The 19,055-nt window shown below is 40.7% G+C and overlaps 1 protein-coding gene across 4 annotated transcripts; it reads right to left on the bottom strand.

Annotated features, from left to right (window-relative positions):
* Positions 1-315: 315 nt before the first annotated feature.
* rhpn1 (rhophilin, Rho GTPase binding protein 1) lies at positions 316-18,626 on the bottom strand. 4 transcript variants are annotated; one of them, XR_005691978.1, is made up of 17 exons: positions 18,159-18,379; positions 17,867-17,966; positions 15,015-15,130; positions 9,691-9,819; positions 9,038-9,113; positions 8,587-8,664; positions 8,290-8,414; positions 7,655-7,821; positions 6,452-6,639; positions 6,213-6,369; positions 5,540-5,665; positions 5,195-5,389; positions 5,035-5,111; positions 4,795-4,941; positions 4,178-4,330; positions 3,393-3,700; positions 316-3,184 (listed from the first exon to the last, which is right to left on the bottom strand). XR_005691978.1 is itself a non-coding variant. In XM_040004090.1 (16 exons), the coding sequence occupies exons 2-16, from the start codon at positions 17,954-17,956 to the stop codon at positions 3,488-3,490; spliced, it is 2,037 nt and encodes a 678-aa protein (XP_039860024.1). In that variant the 5' UTR covers positions 17,957-17,966; positions 18,391-18,626; the 3' UTR covers positions 316-3,487. The 4 variants fall into 4 exon arrangements, 3 of the variants coding, with proteins under 3 accessions (XP_039860024.1, XP_039860022.1, XP_039860023.1); XM_040004090.1 differs by lacking the exon at positions 18,159-18,379 and adding an exon at positions 18,391-18,626 and having other exon boundaries at positions 316-3,700; XM_040004088.1 differs by having other exon boundaries at positions 316-3,700.
* Between the last annotated feature and the right edge of the window lie 429 nt (positions 18,627-19,055).

Raw genomic sequence — 19,055 nt, 5'->3', positions numbered from 1 at the left:
AATACTTTCTGATAAAGATTTAACTTTCGAGTGAAGGAAGATGGAAGAAAATCGTGGCCTAGATGTACACTGGCCTTGCTTAAGCTGTGAAAACAGAGAGCTGAAATCAGGTGCTGGATTGTAGCAACGTTCTTTCATTTGAACCAGTTTCCTACAGCACCTGAACTGATAAGGGGTGTGAGTATATTTCCCATACATCCATCCATCCATTCACTTCCGCTTATCCTTTTCAGGGTCGCGGGGGGGCGCTGGAGCCTATCCCAGCCGTCATAGGGTGAGAGGCGGGGTACACCCTGGACAGGTCGCAGGGCCAACACACAGGGACAGACAACCATTCGCACTCACATTCACTCGCACATTCACACCTAGTGGCAATTTGGATTATCCAATTAACCTATCCCCACAAGCTGCATGTCTCAGAAGACAGTACATGCTATATTTCATAACATGTAATTGCTAAATTTTATTGGGGCTAAACACAGTACAGGAGAATGCTCAACAAATACAAATTAAGCAGACAAATATAACAAGTAGAATAGGGAAAGTGTATCTGGAAACCTGCTGACAATGTGAACTGAAATGTAATGGAAAAAATAGGATGTAGAGAAGCATATTTGGTAACTCAGTGTCTCAACAGGGAATTAAAAAGTGTTTCAAAAGCAGGATGGAGGAAAGATTATCTGGCAGCCTCGGGTCAGAAACGGGTTATCAAGAATGTTCAAACACAGGATGGAGAAAATGAAACTGTCATCTCAGTTCCAGAAACTGGAGTAGTTGATGTTAGTGAACAGAGGAAAGAAATTAGCATATCTGTGCTAACACAAGTGGAGAAAAGTAAATGTTAAATGGACTGGTTGTTATATAGTGCTTTTCTACTATAGCTGAGCAATCAAAGTGTTTTATACAACGTACCTCGTTCACGTCTATTCATACAAGCAATTTTTTCTATGCTTAAGTGTTTTCTTTCTATCTAACATTCATACTCTGGTGGATGCACGAATCATGGTATCGCATCTCGAATAGTCCTCTTACTGTCAAAAGTGGCACAAAAGTTGCTCATTTTCAAAGGAATGTGAATATCATCATTGTGAAAGAAGTTGTCAGACCTTTTAAAACTATATTTAAGATTTTTTAGATGAAACAAGACCCAGATAAACACTAATTTTTGCTCTTGTCCCCTCATGCTTTCCACACTCATGACTGTGGACCGTCATGTCACAGTGAACACGACAAACTCAAATAACATTCATTTTAAGCTGGAACAAAATGCTACTTCAAGTTGTATCAAAATTTTACAAAAAGTTCAAACAGCATTGATTTAAAGAAAGAAACATTTTCTCAATACAGCTCTTACAACTACAGATGCAACATTGGCTGTTTGTAACATACAGTACAGTGGCTGGACATTGTTAAACACAGTGGACTTTGGTGTAATCACACCTCATGTCATGCTTTTCCTACATGATCGCTCTTTATCACATTTGACATCCAAACACACATCCTCTCAATGTGAGTACATCATAGGCATTATTGTAAAACCTGAAACTACATTTACAAAATATGTGTCACAGTGCATTCAAAATACTAAAACTACATTAGAAAACAGAGCAAAGTTCAAGTGCTTTAGTCACCTAGAAATGATAAAACTAAACATAAAAAAATGATCTAAGGATTAATTCCAACATGACACTTTTAGTAATAAATCCAGGTTGAACTGACTGGCTGAATTAATCCTAATCTATTAAAAACTGAATGTGCTTTCTGTCAGAAGTGAACAGATCAACCGTTGGAGGCCTTCAGTGGTTAATCACAGGTGACTGCTGGTCTATTCGGTCCCATCAAGAATACAGTACAAGAAACTTTGTACTTCCTTGCTAATTCTGCTCTATCTTCTTCAACAATTATTAACCTTTAGAGAAGCTACTTTCAGCTGTATTTACAAGGGATCATCACAGTGGGTAGCACCACATTGGCAGGTTTTTACACCAGATATCTCTTCTGACGCAACCCCAAAGTAATTTGTGTAAACCACTACACTCTGACAGAAGCTGTTTTTTTTCTTTATTCTTACCAAATAACTTTGCCAGCTGTATCAGGCAGAATTGTACAGTGCTTGAACAATGGGCTCTGCTAACACTGTTAACCTTGCATTTATTAACTAGAAGGGGATGTTGATCATAGTTGTTTGCTGAAAGTTCAGTAAAGTTCAGTAAAATGTATGTTTTCAAACAATTCCAAACAATTGAGGAAAACCATGCTTGAATCATCCCACAGTTTTCCTTTTTTCACAGGTAACACACAGCAGTTTGCTTCAGATTTGTTCATACTGCTAGAAATATTCTGATTGATAACACCCACTAACTCTCTCTATGTGAATTTACTGGACAGCCTCCTGAACAAATGTCACACTGTGACATAATCTCCATAGTGGAGAGCCAAGAGGGTAAAAAGCATTACATGTCTGATTTAGTTAATGTCTAGTGTTAGACTTTACATTCTCACGTGCAATTCTTTCTACTGATTTATTAAAAAATCTTATGCCTGCAGGTTGTGTGTGAAAACAGGTATATTATCAAAGTCTATGGCACCCTGTCTCACAGAGGAAACCAAGACAACAAAATGGGCTGTGTGGGTGATCATTTGTTGGTATCAACAAAACAGACCAGAGTCACTTTTAACACTTAAAGTGTGTCCATAAAGAAGGGTACTGTACAGCTGTCAGCTTCAACACAGCAAGCATGTATGTTTGTAAAGCCTTGAAATTAATTAAGAAGAAGCCTCAGTTCTGTTATTTTGCTCCCTTTATACTTTTGTGCTTTTATTTTTGTAGCTACTGCACTTATATGACATAAAGCTCATTGAAATTCTACAAATGTAACTTTGCTAGGCCCTGTGGAAAATTTGCATCTATTTACTCACACACTTACTGACTTTATATACATTGCCACCACATTCTTCCTAAACATGCAATTTAAATTCAAAGTCAGGTTACCCCAGTGTAGGAACTGGGGACACTGTTCAAGGCCTGTACAATGTAGACAGTCCCAAAAAGTGAAGCCATGGTATCTTGGATGTGGCAGTGCCATATTGTGCTGCTCATTTGCAAACAGATCCTTCATAGTAGTGACTTCAGGTGAGAAATTACAGACATATTTCCACTATCGACTCCCCTACTGCGCAGTCTCTGTTAGAAAGATGCCAGGACACAATTCTGTGATACTTCAAATTCACTTTTGTACAATGGGTAAAAGTAATAAACATCATATTTCAATGATTAACTGACGAAGATGTCAGATATGCTGGAGTGTGCAAGAAGAACCTGGCACAGCACTTGTTCCTTGACTATACATGTTTTTTCTTTTCCTTTGTCCCAGCTTTGCATCATCACCTACCTCCTCAACTCAGGAGAGGCTGTTTCTTTGTGTCTGCTGTACTTGCACCGTGTGCTCCGCTGCTATTCCCTGAGTGATTCTTCTGAAGTCGTCTCTTAGTACATGGCCTCAGTGTCTCGGATGCTTCCGAACGACAAACTGAAAGCGCTTCCAAGTCTTTTTGTGATCGTGCTGCCTTCCCTCTTTTTCTTCCTGTTCCAGTTCAGCAAAGAGGCGGAGCTCTGGCCTTTAGCCCCAGACAGCAGACGATGCCGAGTGTTTTCTTTGTCGCTGCACAGCGACAGCATAACTGCCCTCCTCTCTACCTGCTAAGAAACAAAAAAGCATACACACAGGTACACAACCACTGAAACAGCAGCCAAACCCCACAGATATTTCCACAATTTAAGGAATCAAAGAAGAGACTTTCAGTTTTGATTCAAAGGTTTGAAAATAAAGTATTGCATTGCCCTGAGCCTTCAGGCTAATACTAGGTTAGTATAAAGATGGCTCAAATGTAATCAAATGACAAACACTCATATTCCCTTGTTTCAGCATTTTACAGGTGAGGGGTAAAAAGCATCCATCAGAGAGACAGAAGGGTAAATTCTGAAAAAAGGTCACTGAGCATGGCCTTTTCATGCTGCTTATGCTGGAAAAGGGCTAGACATCCATGGAAAACAACAAAAAATAAATGCCACCAAAAAGCTTTGCAACAATTTATTGTTCTCTACGTCTCTACGAAGGAAGTTTATCTGAAATCTACATGCTTATGAATACCCTACATAGCTCATACACATATTTACCTGTGTATCATGTGAGTGTAATGTGACCACACTGATCTCCACCCCTCTGTCACTGCAGCTCTTCAGCATGTGGACCACCTCACCATGTTTGGCCCACTTACAGTCCTTTCCATCTACTGCTACTATGTAGTCTCCTTCCCTCAGTCCAGCCTCCTGAACACATCATGTAACATCATTAGTTCATCTTAATTACATGTTTTGACCTCATTTTTTTCATGCAAGTATGCAGGCCCGCAATATATTCCCACAGGAGACAAAAGAAGGAAGTGTATTGCATTTTGTCTCCTTCATGTCCTTCACAACTCTTTTCTAAATAACAAATGAATGGCTCTTTTTTGCAGTTAACTACTTAATCAAGTTCAATTCAACTGTATTTATGCAGCGCCAAATCACAACAGTCACCTCAAGGCACTTTATATTGTAAGGTAGACCCCATAATAATACAATAAGTAGACAGGAAAGCAGGTCTTAAAATATTTAAATCTTAGAATCAAACTGGAAATCAATTCCTTTTGAGAGGATAAAAATAGAATAGAAATAAGACTACAAGAATACAAGAGAAGATCTTTTCTTCTCACAGAATCTTCTCTAGATGTGCAGGGTACTGTATATCTCACCTCTGCCCAGCCTCCAGGCACCACTCCAGCCACCAGGACAGGAGAGTCTCCTCTGAGCGTGAGCCCCAGTCCTCCTTCTCTCTTATTCAGGCAGATCACACGCATCGGGCCCCAGCGAGCCCTCGCACAGAACACTGACAGTGGACCCTAGAGCATAAGAACAGGAAACAATTTTTAATGGTTACCTAACCTGGGTAGGTATCTGCCAAGTGTGTATTATTTCTTCCCTGTGGGACTTACCAGTCTTTGGAAGATATCAGTAACCTTGACTGTGGAGAAGTTGGGTGGAATGACGTCTGGTTTCTGGTGGGTATGAGCTGGTAAAGAAGCCAGTTAGTCACTATGATTTAATCAAACAGAAAATGTAATCACTGACTTTACGATTATACGTGACACTCACACTGTATCTCTGGGGCCTCTGCAATTTCATCAAAGTCGTCCTCTCGGTCGAGCTCTGAGTATTTGTCCAGGGAACGTTTGTGTGTGACAGAAAGCACATCCTGCAGGATATCCATCTTTCTCAGGATCTTGCACAGACTGTGGACACGCATGGCCTCCTCATGTCTGATTACAGCACGCCGCAGGTGGGCCTTACCTTCATGTAAGCAGAAATTATTATTAAAAAAATAAAGGTTTCAAAGAATGGGAATATAACTATTCAAGTTATAACATGAGCATTTTGGTTCATTTTCAAGATGCTTGCACAACGCAGCTCATAGCAGCTACGTGATGAATACAAACTCACCAAGTTTTCGTCTTTTTTCAGGATCTTGAAGAACCTGGCTGAGTTGTGGCCCAGCAGGAACACTGGCATGGCACTGAAGGAAGGCCTTCTCAGCTTCCTCCTCCTCTTCCTCCCCTCCTGCCAACACTATGGAAAAATATATACAGCTAAGATCTGTTTAGAAATGCTAATTAGGTGAGTATTATCTCTGGAAAAGAATACAATAAAGTTAGGTTTATTGGGTAAATCACTAGAAATGTCAGTTTTCTTCTTCAAAACACAGTGCTTTTGATGCTGCATAGGTGATACACAGGACAGAAGTGTACTCCATAGGTGACAGAGGAAAACAGCTTTGTTGATGAATTTGCCTCATTAGGCATTAACAGACTGCTGACAAGATGACAAGCACAGACAAGATAACGTCTCACACTGCCCACTGGATCAGTCTGACACCACTCTCACACCACCAAGAATGTCAGTCTTTGATAAAAAATATTACATTACAGTCTGTTTATAAATTAGCAGCAAAAAGTGTCTTACGTATGTAACAAGCTTCAACTTGATTCTAAGACTTTTTAAAGACACAAGTGTACTGCTTTAATTCAAAATTAAATATAGCCAAGGCAGAAGGTTATCTACAAAACAAGAAGTATGAACTCTCCCTAATGAACATGTGAGTAAATTTTGTACTTACACATGTGGTCGCAGAGTGCAACAGCAGCGTAGTAGTGGGAGAGAGCGCGGAAGTGTTCAGATTTTACCTGAACCATGGACACCCATGAAAATGGCACGTAGTCCTTCATCAAAGGCTGTGTCATAGTCTGCTGCACTAACAAGTAAACATCTGACACCTACAGAAAACACACATGCATACAGTTAAACATAGGGCATTAAGGGTAATAACACAAACAAAGCACATATGTATTTACTCACCCGTGCAGCCTCCTGTGCCAGCCGGAGCTGGGAGGTAAAGTGCGTGTCCTGTGTGGTCAGGGTGATGCGCTCAAACACACACTCCTGTACCTGGGCAAGCATGAGCCGCACCAACATGCAGAGTGATGGACTACTCATGTCCAGACTTGGAGCGTTGGAAAAATTCTCTTTAAGATAATTAAATGCACCTACACATTAAAAAATAAACAAATTACCAATAAATACATTACCAATTAGCCATGTGAATTCAAACATCCTGATATCAATGTTTATTATATCAAAAGTATATAATAAAAACAACTGAACAAAAGCTTTAAATTTACAGGATTGGGTACCTCAAAATCATCAATAGCTGATTATAAACAACAACAAAATCTGTTATATTAATGGCAATCTTCTTGTTTTGACTGCTCCTTTTAGGGATTGCCACAGTGAATCATCTGCCTCTATCTCGCCCTATCCCTAGCATTGTCTTCTGTCACAGCAACCCTCTGCACGTCCTCCTTTGCTCCTCTGAGGTCTTCTTCTTTTCCTTCTGCCTGGAAGCTTCATCTTCAACATCCTTTACACAATATATCCACTATCCCTCCTCTTTACATGTCGCATTCTTCTCTGTCACTCCTGACTTACTCATGCAATATCACATTTCCTATTCTTGGTACCCTAACACATGCGTTCTCTAGATCCAAAAAGACAACAGTGAAGCTCTTTCTGACCTCCATCAATACTCTCAAAGCAAACATTGCATGTGTAGTTCTTGCCACGAAGCCAGACTGCTGCTCGCTGATCAAACCTCTTCTTAACCTAGCTTCTACAACTCTTTCCCTTAGCTTCATGTATGGCTCACCACCTTTATCCCCCTCTGCTCATGCTTAGCTACAATCTACAGAACACTGCCTTGCAGTCTCCTTTATCTTGCAGTTTTCACATTCGGCATAAGGGTTAGTATGCAGTCATTGTTAACCCAGACCCGACAAATTCAGAATGAAAAATTCATTTTTTATGATCTGCATCTTTGATCTGGTCAAGATTTCACATCAGCTGCACTTCCTGATGCAACCCTCCCTATTTATCTGGACTTGGGACCAGCACTAGGACTATATTGCCTTGTGCTGTTTTGTGTAAAAAACAAGCCCCTCGTATTTGAAGGCTCACAAAACGAGAAATCAAGTATTTTGATGTATGATTTTGCCATTGTGCTACCTGCAGCACGCTGAAAAGCATCTATAGCTCGGTCTATGCCAGCTGTTGCAGAGCGGTCCTGTCGTGCTCCGATCTGCGTGTACAGGGCTCCGATGTTGAACAACACACTTCCCTTCTCGAAGGCCAGCGCACGCTGACACGATGGAACGCCAGTCAAAGAGTCATACCTGATTGACAAACGAAAAGGGAACCACCAATGAGCAAAGCCCCTCCAGAGTTTAAGCTGCTGGAACAAAAGTTTCTTCATCTACTATTAAGCTTAAGTTTTTTTTTTACAGTCATGGAATGAGACACTGCCATCCATGCTCTGCTTCATAATTAGCACCTTCAAGCTCAACTAAAATTTGTAGCCAACCACTTAGAAACATAAATGAGATTTTAATTCTGGAAAAATGGTTTTATGGTCACATTACATAAATCTGTCCCTGGAAAACAACTATTGAATGCTTCGATTTTCTCCTGAAAGAGAGAGCAGCAGTAAGGCACCAGGATGTAGTAACAACACGGTTAAAGTGCACATTTAAAAAACTGTTCCTTTGCCCATTTTTATTTTACTGCATATTGCACATACTGTAAAATGCATGTTAATGATTATGATAACCCTTCAGTATTTAAATTATGCTATCATATAATACCAGTGGAAATGAACACCCAGATTCTTCTGAGCAGAGAAGAAGCGTTGATCCAGGTAGTACAGCTGATTGTAGTACTCCATTAGCAGCTCCAGACCGGCCTGGTTTCGACTGGGTGTACGCATGGCCTGATTGAATAAACAATAAACTAAATGTTAACACTCATTTAATGTCAGCTACAGACAGCCTAAAAGAGACATCAACTTTAAATAAATCAATACTTTTCATTCCACTTGTTTTTCTACCCATGATGAGCAGAATGTTTACTCTGGATCAAACTGTATGGGTGAATTTATTAACCTGTCTAAGTTCCATAAGCTCTTTGATTTCCTTGTCATAGAGAAAGCTGTCCTCCCCGTAGTGCTCACATATGAAGTCCTGTGAAGGCAGACAGAGACACGGTGACAAAAGAATTATCTTCACGTGTCCACATGAAGATGATTTTGGTTATTCTTCCATACTATCTGGAAAAAGGAAAGCAAATAAGCACAAAATATGATATTTCATCAAACTACCCATCTGTGTCAAATGTTTACTAATGAACAAGTAATGAAAAGAAGTCAGGCCAACTAATGTAAATTAGCATAAAAATATAAACACTGCTTGTAAAATAAGCTTAAAAGCATTGATTCAGTAACTTTTATTAGGATACATTTATTGCAATAATCTTTTACTCAAACACAAGTTTTTCTTGAAAAGAACAACAAACTGGATAAATAAAGAGAAGGAGGTAGATAGATGCTGACTTCACCTTGATAGCAACAGTGACATCCACCTCTTTGGTTTCTTTTAAGCCAAGTGGGATCATTGGAACATTGACAGCCTCACTACAAAAAGAAATTAACAGAGGTAGTGTAGGTTTCGACAATGACTGCTGCTGCCATCTGCTTGTTTTCAAAACCAGCGAGCACTATTCTCAGTGCTTCATCCTGCTAATCAGCAAAGCTAAAGCCAAGCAGTAAGCCTGTCACCCCCCACAGTTACCTACTGCCATTCACAATAACAACAAATGTGCACACTGCCACCACAGGGTTATTGACTATACTCTAATCAGGGGATTTTTCCCTCACACGATACAGAGCCGTGGAGGCAAAAATCTTATGGCTGTGACAGAACGCATGACACACATGTGGATGCTTTTTTCCTTTAGTCTGTTTAAATAAATGTGACTGAAACCCAACTTTGACTTAAACCCCATCCTATTATTAAAAAACAAAGATAACATTTCTAAGGACCAACACATAAACTGGTCATCACAAATATCCAAGTACAAGGAGGTTATACACCCAGTGCCAGCGTCACTACAAAAATATAATGGATGCTTGTTTTCCCCAATTATAATGATCATTAGTCTAATAAGCACGGCCTGGAATTAATGGGACAAATACGCATGCATTTGTGCACCTGTCTGTCTGGTAGACGTCCATGCTGCTGTTAAGTTCCTCCAGCTCCTCTTTGAGCAGCTGCAGGTTGGAGTTGACAAAGCTGAGCTCTAGAGCCACCGTCTCCTTCACCTTGTTGTTGGTTGTCGCCCTGCAGAATAAAACACAAAGACGTCCAGGTGTTTTGTTTTGTTTTTCAGTTCTCAATATTTCTTTGTGGGCTTTCTAAAAACAGTACTTGGGCTGATTCCTAATCTGCTTTGTCGTAGAGCCCAGTATCACAATTAGAACAACACAGCTAAAAACTGACTTGCTACTTTCATTCAGTATTAGAGGATGCAGCAAACTTTTCTGAGAACATAAATTCAGGATGGGGTGAAGGCACAAAAAGCCTCTCTTTAATTTATGCAGCTCTCTCCACCTTCTCCTCCCTCTGTCAACCACTATTCATTCACTTTCTCCGGTTCACCCCCCAAAAACAATGAGAGGGTCAATGACTAATGCCAGCTCATACTTCTATGGGGTACACAATGTTCCCGGAAATCTGAAGCATCTCTAGTTTACTATGTTGTTGTTTAGAAAAGTGGTAGAGAATTCCTCCATTATTGGTCCTAAACAGTGCACAAAATTATTGGGACTTTGCAGTCATAAAGACATTCTATCCATGAAGGAGAGAAATGCATCAAAATGGGCACTGTGTCAAATTCACAGAAATGTAGAAGAAATGGTTGAGTTTAGATGAACTGAAAAAATAAAGGCCTGCAACATCAAATTTACTTACATTTCCTCTGGCCCATCTATCCACCCCATCTATTCTGTATCCTGTTTTAGCGGGAAATCTGGTGTCAGTTTTGGAGATGTTTCTACAAAATCCACGTCGCCTTGTTTTCAAGTTATCGATTTCACAAGAAAAGGGTGGAGTGCCCACTCTGGGTCGGGGATGAGTTCCTGCCCCAAGTGGAGGAGTTCAAGTATCTCGGGGTCTTGTTCGCGAGTGATGGGAGAAGGGAGCCGGAGATCGACAGACGGATTGGGGCTGCAGCTGCAGTAATGCGGACGCTGCACCGGTCCGTCGTGGTGAAGAGGGAGCTGAGTGTAAAAGCAAAGCTCTCAATTTACCGGTCGATCTACGTCCCTACCCTCACCTATGGCCACAAGCTGTGGGTAGTGACCGAAAGAACGAGATCGCGGATACAAGCGGCAGAAATGAGCTTCCTCCGAAGGGTGGCTGGCCTCTCCCTTAGAGATAGGGTGAGAAGTTTGGCCATCCGGGAGGGGCTCAGAGTAGAGCAGCTGCTGCTCCACATCGAAAGGAGCCAGCTGAGGTGGTTCGGGCATCTGACAAGGATGCCCCCTGATTATATCTCTCGGCTGGCCTGGGAACGTCTTGGTGTTCCCCCGCATAAGCTGGAGGAGGTGGCTGGGGAGAGGGAGGTCTGGGCCTCTTTGCTTAGGCTGCTGCCCCCGCGACCCGGCCTCAGATAAAGTGGATGAGGATGGATGGATGGATGGATTTCACAAGATTTTCAGAAAACTTACTCCGACTTTGAGAGTGAGGTCACTGAGATTCGAACTCATCCAAGATTTTCAGTAGATGCACCTGTGGTATGAATATGAATACACTGTTGCATTCTGGAGTTATCATATTCAAAAAAAATTCAGAAAACTAAACGTCTGACCTCGACTTTGAGGATTCAAAATCCTCAGATATTTCTAGGAGATACACCGATGATATCAATTTGTAGCTCCTACGTCGCCTTGTTGTTGAGTTATCACATTCACAAGCTTTTCAGAAAACTACCCCTCACCTTTGACCTTTAGGTTGAGGTCACTAAGACTCAAACTCATCCGAGGTTTTTGGTAGATGCACCTATGGCATTTGAAAATCCTAGGTGACTTCCTTCTTGAGTTATCACAAACTTAGGTGTCCAGCCTGCCCAGCTGCCCATCTGCCCACCTGGAGGGATGACTACAACACCCCATCAGCCTTTTATGGCTGAGCGGTAAAGAGCTAAAAAAAACATATGTTTGAGTGTTTATCTTGAAATAGCACTTCATCTTCAGTTGCATATACCTGTTACCAGAACACTCACATCACTTTGAATTTGAAAAATTTGTGGCGTTTTTTCCATGTTATCCTTTAACACATGACCAATCTCAGTTCAAACACACAACTGAAGCTCACTTTTGAGGACTTTTTAAATCAGGTTAAGCTTTCCAGTTAGACCACTTCAGCTTCACCTCTCTCCTCATCTGTCACTGCCTCTCCCAGTCTCACACACACAAACGCCGATATGTAGGATCAAGCCAGGGCCAATCTGATTAGTCAGCATTAAAAAGGCTGCCAAATATCCCCTTCACACACATCCACTTACACACACAACATGCTGCAGCTCCGGAAGGGTAACACAAGTATTTCTTGCTTATGAGATGAAGAATCAGAGAAGTTTAAATGTTAGAAGTTTTTTTTCCTGTGGCCATAACACATTTTAATTATTTTAAAAGCACTAACCAAAGCAGAAACAGAAAACAATGTTCTGATATCATTAAGAACAAACTGATCGACAAAGTCATTAAAAAACTGAACAATAGTCCTTGTCACATGACCTGTAAATAGTGTCTCTGTATGCTTTTACTAACTTGTGTTTAACACCAACCTGCCAGAGGGTCTGCAGATGGAAATTAGCACAAGGCTATAATCTGGCATATTTACATTTGTTTAAATGTTCATTAATATCTATTGCCCCTCTTTCTAAATAAATAAATTAAATAAATTATATAAAGCACCTGTGAGATAAGAAAAATATCTCACATACAGAGATATTTTGCAGATCTCTGGGGTCTGCATGGACCCCTGTCGCTGGGATGATGTTTAAACAACATTACAGCCCCTCAGCTGAGCTCCTACATGCAGCACAAAAAATGACGTCTTTATTAGCCAATCACAAACCCTGATTAGTGACACCCCCTCCCCTGTATTTAATTAGCATCCCAAACCCCCCTACACACAAACACACACAAACATCGACTCCCACACACCAGCACTAATACCATGACACAGTTCCACAACAGTTTCACAACAAGTGAAGTGCAAGTGAAAGCTACATGTTTTTGTGTATGTGTGTGTTCATGTGTATGTGTTCCACTTGACTGGAAAAAGAAGGACAGAAAAAAAAGGTCTGACAGCACCAGACAAATAAGTGGGGGATGAGCTTGCCAGAGCACCGCTGGGAATCTCTGCATGGGAACAGGACGGGGGCAGACACAAAGCTAGCTGATTACAGGCTGACGGGTTGTGTGGGGGTCTTTGTCTATGTGACCAGGGCGTCCCAATAGAACGGGAGAGAGTGCTTGTTTTATATCCAGTAAACTGAGTCATCACCTTTCGGGATAAGAGCCTAAATAGGTCAAATGTGGAGCTAGGGAAACATTGAAAAGACAAATAAAAAGAACTTAACACCCTGTTACACAGTAATTACTTTAAGGACTGTTTCATCATTTAAAACATTTAGAAAACAAAACAGCCACTGCAGTCAGGCCACTCAAACTGGCTTGACTATGAAATAAGAATTTGCAAATAAAACGACAGATAGGTCATCAAAAGAGTAATTTATTAATCTCATACCAGCTGTGGTTTTCTACACTAACTAAACTTATGGGAACATTTTGAAGCATCGTAATAATACAATAAAATAATACATAGTACAGAGTAAATAAAAAAGAAAGAAGAAAGATTTTTTTCAACTTTACCAGTTGTTGCAAAAACAAGTCCTGAGACAACAGTGAGTCTGTCTTAAATTAAAAACATGGTTATTTCGATTAGATTAGATTTTAATGCGGCACCACTGAGGGAGCAGAAAGGAGCTCTTTGCTTTACTTAAGTGGCTCCTCCTACTCCTCCTCCCGAATAGTCCTGGAGCAGCAGCGTGTCCCATGTCTTTCCAGAGACTTTTGCACAGCGGTCTGCTCATACTTTAAACATTCTAAAACTGCCACGGCAGAGGTTTAGAGCAAATGTATCCACATACTTCATGCATATACTCTGAGGCTCTGTACTAATTTACCTCTGAGTGGGCAATAAACATGGAGAACATTGAGAATGAGTTGAGGAGACAGAATATAGAGGAGAGCCATGGAGAGACACTGGACAAGGATGATGCCAATGTCCTCGGAGACAAGACCTTGATGCTATGTGAACATTTCATTTTTAACTTCGTTCACTTTCCTCACCAGTAAAACTCTCTGGTTTGTGTGAATGACAACTGGCTGCTTCAAGACACAGGGCCAGCAGTTCAGAGAGTTGGGAGATTAGCTTCAGTGGTGCTCATGCTGCCAAAGTATGCAGTGTTCACTCACTGTTTTGTTTGAAAAAAGCATTAATACAAAAAAAGCAAAAATTTGCACAACAGGGAGGAGATAAACCAGCACAAGCACATAAACAGCCATATTCACACACAGTGAACACAAACAGAGCTGTAAAACTGGGTGGTGCTGGTGTGTGTGTTTCTTTAGGATGGGAGTGATCTCTGACCTTTTCCCATCAACCGACTGAACCAAAAATGTGAGGCAACTAACAAAGACGACAACACAGATGGCACCTGAATGGTATTTCTCACAAAATCAAACAGAAAAAGTTGCTGTGTGATGAGTGAATATACATTATATTTAAAGCAACTGTGATACAGCTCACAAACACAAAGCTTCACAATTTTTTACCCATGGGATTGGAAAAGCAGCTCAACACTACAGCACTGCATCACTTATTTCCAAGAAGATTCGTGTCCATTTTTGCCTCTCCAAACTGTGAAACAGACACGCATGCAGATGTTGCATTACTAGAAGGAGGAAATAATCTATTTAAAGCCACGAAGTCGGTAGTGAGAAAAATGTATGAAGTACATTCCAGGGTCCTTAATCATCAAAATTGATTAAGCTAGGCAGCTAATATGTATATACATATAACTGTTAATGTTAATAATGTCTGTTTAAATGCTTTTCCACGATTATGTTCATGTTGGCTTGAAATAAAATATCTTCCTCTGCCGTTACTGCAACTTCTGTGCGCGTGTACGTGAAATGGACACCGTGGACTGGTGTGTCTATTTCAAGTTCTATTGTGATATCGGGTTGCAACCACCCTACCTATGGGAGTAAGCTAAAGTTCCTGGAGAGAACATGCAAACTCCACACACACGATAGATTCAAACTCAGGTCCTTCTTGTTGTGAGGCAGCAGTGCTAACCACTGCACCACCGTGCTGCCCTCGTGTAACATTACAACAGAAAAGTAATTAAAAATAAAATAAAAATTGTGCATGCAATGTTCTGATCCGTCGCAATGTCTCACCTGAACAGGTTCTCCGCTCCAGTTCTCATACGCATCTCCTTGTTGATCTGCTGGTTGATGCGAGCCCGTCGATGCTGCAGCTTACTGCGCTGAGTCTGAGCCAAAGGATCACAGCCCTGCAGATGAAATAAAGAAATGGAGGAGGTAAAAGAATTACTGAATGACCAACTACAAAAGTTGCATTTCCCACAGAATTAGACTATCTTAATTAATCTACTCACCGGCAAGAAAGCAAACCCTTTTCCAAGCAATAGCGTAAATGATGCTGTATGTTATAAGGGTGTAAAGGTTATGGGGTTATCATTTTTATCAGTAACTCGGTTTCCCTGGGTCTTTCCATTATGTGTTATGAATAAATCTTCTATTTTTTTGGTACCAGTACTGGTTTTATTTTTGTTATATTTATCCGCGACACCTTAAAGGCCGGTCCATGAAAATATTGTCGGACATAAACCGGTCCGTGGTGCAAAAAAGTTGGGGACTGCTGCTCTAAGCACAACACAGATACTTCCAGACACCAGTTTAAAACTATCCAGTGGACTACAGGATGAGAAACTCAAGCAGCTGACTAATATCAAAGATAGCCACAAAAGAAACTGGCAAGTGGACCAGACTGTAAGGAAACACGATGGTAAGGGCATGTGAACTTCCACTAATATCGTTATCAAGTCCCTGTATGAGAAACACTGGAGTCTGGAGAGGAAGCTGAATGATATCGAGCCTTAGAGAAACACAAAGTGGAAGGGTCAGGGCTGGTTGAGTTAATGAATTTGCAAAACCGGAGCAAACTGATGTAGTACCAGTAAATCCATCACGGAAGCTGCTGAAAAACCTAAAACTTAAAAAAAAGATAGCTACACTAGACTACCAAATATACTTGGTGGCTGTTAATATATTTTGGCAGTCTGCCCAAGAAAACACAGAACAGCTGTGCAAATGTGACAACATTACTTCATGCTGTATGATCTGAGTAAGAAGTACTGGAAGCAGCTGGCAGACTTACAACCAGCTAACTAATGTTTTCCCTGATGGAAATTATCCTGTCCAAAAACACACACTAAAAAAAAAGAAACCGTAAGAGACACAGCCACAGTGGGGATAAGATTTGATATATCGAAAATAAATCTCAAACAGACTGCGGCGCAGTGAGAAATTACTTTTTTTAAGCCTTCCTGTTTTCACATGACACTAACCCCAGTTTTACCATGGCACCATGGCATGTCATTACTGCCAGTGGAGAGCAGTCTGAAAGAATTACTTCACACTATAAACCCAGTATAGCATAGAGATGATGGACGTGACAACACGTGAAGGTCATTGTGACTGCTTAACATGATAATACTGTGCCACAACAAAGCAGAGGACATACATTCTCTCAGACGATAAAAAACTTTAACAGGATCTGTACATGTGTTTGAAGATTTAACAGCTTTTTAAAATCTTGCTGCAACAGAGGCAATTTGCTCACAATACTTTAAGAACTGCCTCACAGCTGGTAATTTGTGTGCTCACTAAAACCAGACATGTGTCATACAGTACAGCACACTTTCACACTCTGAGGTAAACAAATGTACAGTTACATGACAGATGGCGGAGCTGTACTGTAAACAAGCTGAATACTCCCTTTTTCTTATGCCCTACTGCTCCTTCCATCTTCTTCTCTATCCCTCTTCCAGGAATCTCAACAGTATATAGTTGTTATGTTTGTCTCTCTCTTTTTCTTCATATATCTCTTTACCTCCCAGTAAAGGAGTTTGTTTAACATGCGCACATCAAGTAACCCTCCAGTGAACTGAACTGATCTCCCACGGCAGGGCAGGTTACAAAGACTGAAAATCGTACTTCTGATTGCTTTGGTCACTAACAGACTGGTGCACGGAAGATGCTGACTGTCTGTAAACACTTGCTGTTTACTCTCCAAGCGTTAGAGAAACTTGTGAAAATGTGAAAAACTGCCAACAGGAGGCAAAGAACATTTGCCTTCAACGGTGAAACTTCTGCCTCACTGCTGAAAGAAACACATTTTTAAAAACTGCAAATTTTTTGGAAGGCAAATGCTCACTCATTTTGCTTCTTGCTTTTCACAGACAACTTGGCAAGTAGTTTGGAATTATTTGCAGACATGTCACAATCCTCCAGGTACACTAGTCGCAACCGTGGCACCCAGCTAATGACTAAAGCAACCACCAAGAGGTTTTTGGTAGAACACACTATTATATACATACAGTAAGCAAAGTAACTACACACTGCTGTTAATACAGCATGCATAGATTATATATCATCTATTATTTTTTTATTGGTAAAAGTGATAACTAACAGTTTGGTAAATGTATATTCTGTGATTTACTTATTTGTTACATTTTATTTAACAATGTCAAGAAAGCAATGTTTCAGGGGATCCTGATGTCACACAGTCTCATAAAAATAAATAAATTACAGACTAATAATTTAACAGTGGTATACGATCAGCACTCTGTGAACATCTACAGGAAGCCAAGGTATATGTATATATAGAGCTAGATCAGTTCAGCCCTTCTCTGATGTATTGGGATGGTCACTATGTCAGAACTCAGAAAATGTGGTCAGCGAAAACATGTGCTCTTTTTCCCAATAATGTGGGTATTATCCCTGCTGCTAACTTTCTTTGTTCCCTAAGTTAAAGTTTACATTTGCCAATTTACATGATTATCGATGACATTCAGGTTTCATGTTCTTTAGTTTTAATTACAGGTCCAATAAGATCCCCAAGTGAAGCCACACAGCATCATCTCGTGGACTGTATTCTAATTTTACTTATCCAGTATTTTTTTTTTTTTTTTTTTGAAATGAATGTAAGAGTGTGGGTGTCTGACCTTGCGGATGCTCCCACTGTGGCTGCCATCTGTGGGTAAAGTCGACGGGAATTCGTCGTCGTCGTCAGAGGGACCGTCTGACAGGGACATCTCAAACTCTCTGCAAAGATTCATGTCAGCATTTTTATTACACTCAGGCACGTTTAGACGCACTTCTCATACACCACCGCACTCTTGGAACACGACTCGTTTAGCTTAACTCGCCATTTTAAAACGTAAGTTTTATCCCAACGTAAACAAAACAAAAATATCCTCCCCAAAAAGCGTTAATTTGGCTAACATTAATCCTTGCCTTATCGCTGGCTCCTCCATCGTCAAGCTACAATACCGGCGACCAAAAAGTCTCTACATGTCTCCCAACTTTCCCACCACTTTGTGAATTTCCAAGTAAGCGTACTACTCCAAAAACAGTCAACCGCAGATTAACTTTTTTACTCCTGAAAACAACTAAGCTTTCGCTTTAATGTACAACGTCGTCCACACGACTCTTCCCGACTTGTGTGCAGCTGGGAGCGCTTACTCACAGAGGCGGGCCGCGAATGTAGAAGGTAGCCAATCATGTTGCAGCTTCTAAGACGGGCAATACATGAAACAAATCACAAGGGAGGTTGGGACGGAACAACGATCCGAGGTGACCAATTGCGAGTCGCTCGTGGCATCTCCCATACTCCGCGAGTCGTTGCTATGGTAACGGCAGGGCTTTGGCTTCTGTGTGTGGGCCTCGGAAAGATTACAGAAGCTCCGCCTCAACCTAGGACTGAAAACAAATTTCCACATTAGATCACTTATTCTGTTATTCATTGCTCTGTTCTGCTGTTGTCATATGGCAGCGTTTTTTTGCCTTTTTAAAAACTATTTAACTTAGAATGTATGTAAAGTTCATCAACAGGAAACACTAATAAACAGGTTACAACATAGGTTACAACAAGGTTGCAAATAAAAAAAATATTGAATATGATGTAATAAGTTGGGTTTTATTCTGTAAATGGTGATAGAGTTTTTGTTTTATACGCTAAGTCTATATCTGAAGAAGCCACGGCAGAGAAGAAGTGGGTAAAAAGCTCAATACTTGCATGTAACAAAACATGCAGGAAGGAAGGTAAGGCAGTGCTAAGGTGGCTTAAACATGCATCCCTCCTAATGGTCAGCAGGGGGCAAATCCTCTCGATGGGTAGTAGTCTACGGGAAA

The sequence above is a fragment of the Simochromis diagramma genome, unplaced genomic scaffold (genome assembly GCF_900408965.1).
Source record: "Simochromis diagramma unplaced genomic scaffold, fSimDia1.1 OVJJ01000477.1, whole genome shotgun sequence".
In the NCBI taxonomy this organism is placed as follows: domain Eukaryota; kingdom Metazoa; phylum Chordata; class Actinopteri; order Cichliformes; family Cichlidae; genus Simochromis; species Simochromis diagramma.
Note: the sequence above shows the minus strand (reverse complement) of the source record. Positions and strands in the feature narration are given on the sequence as shown.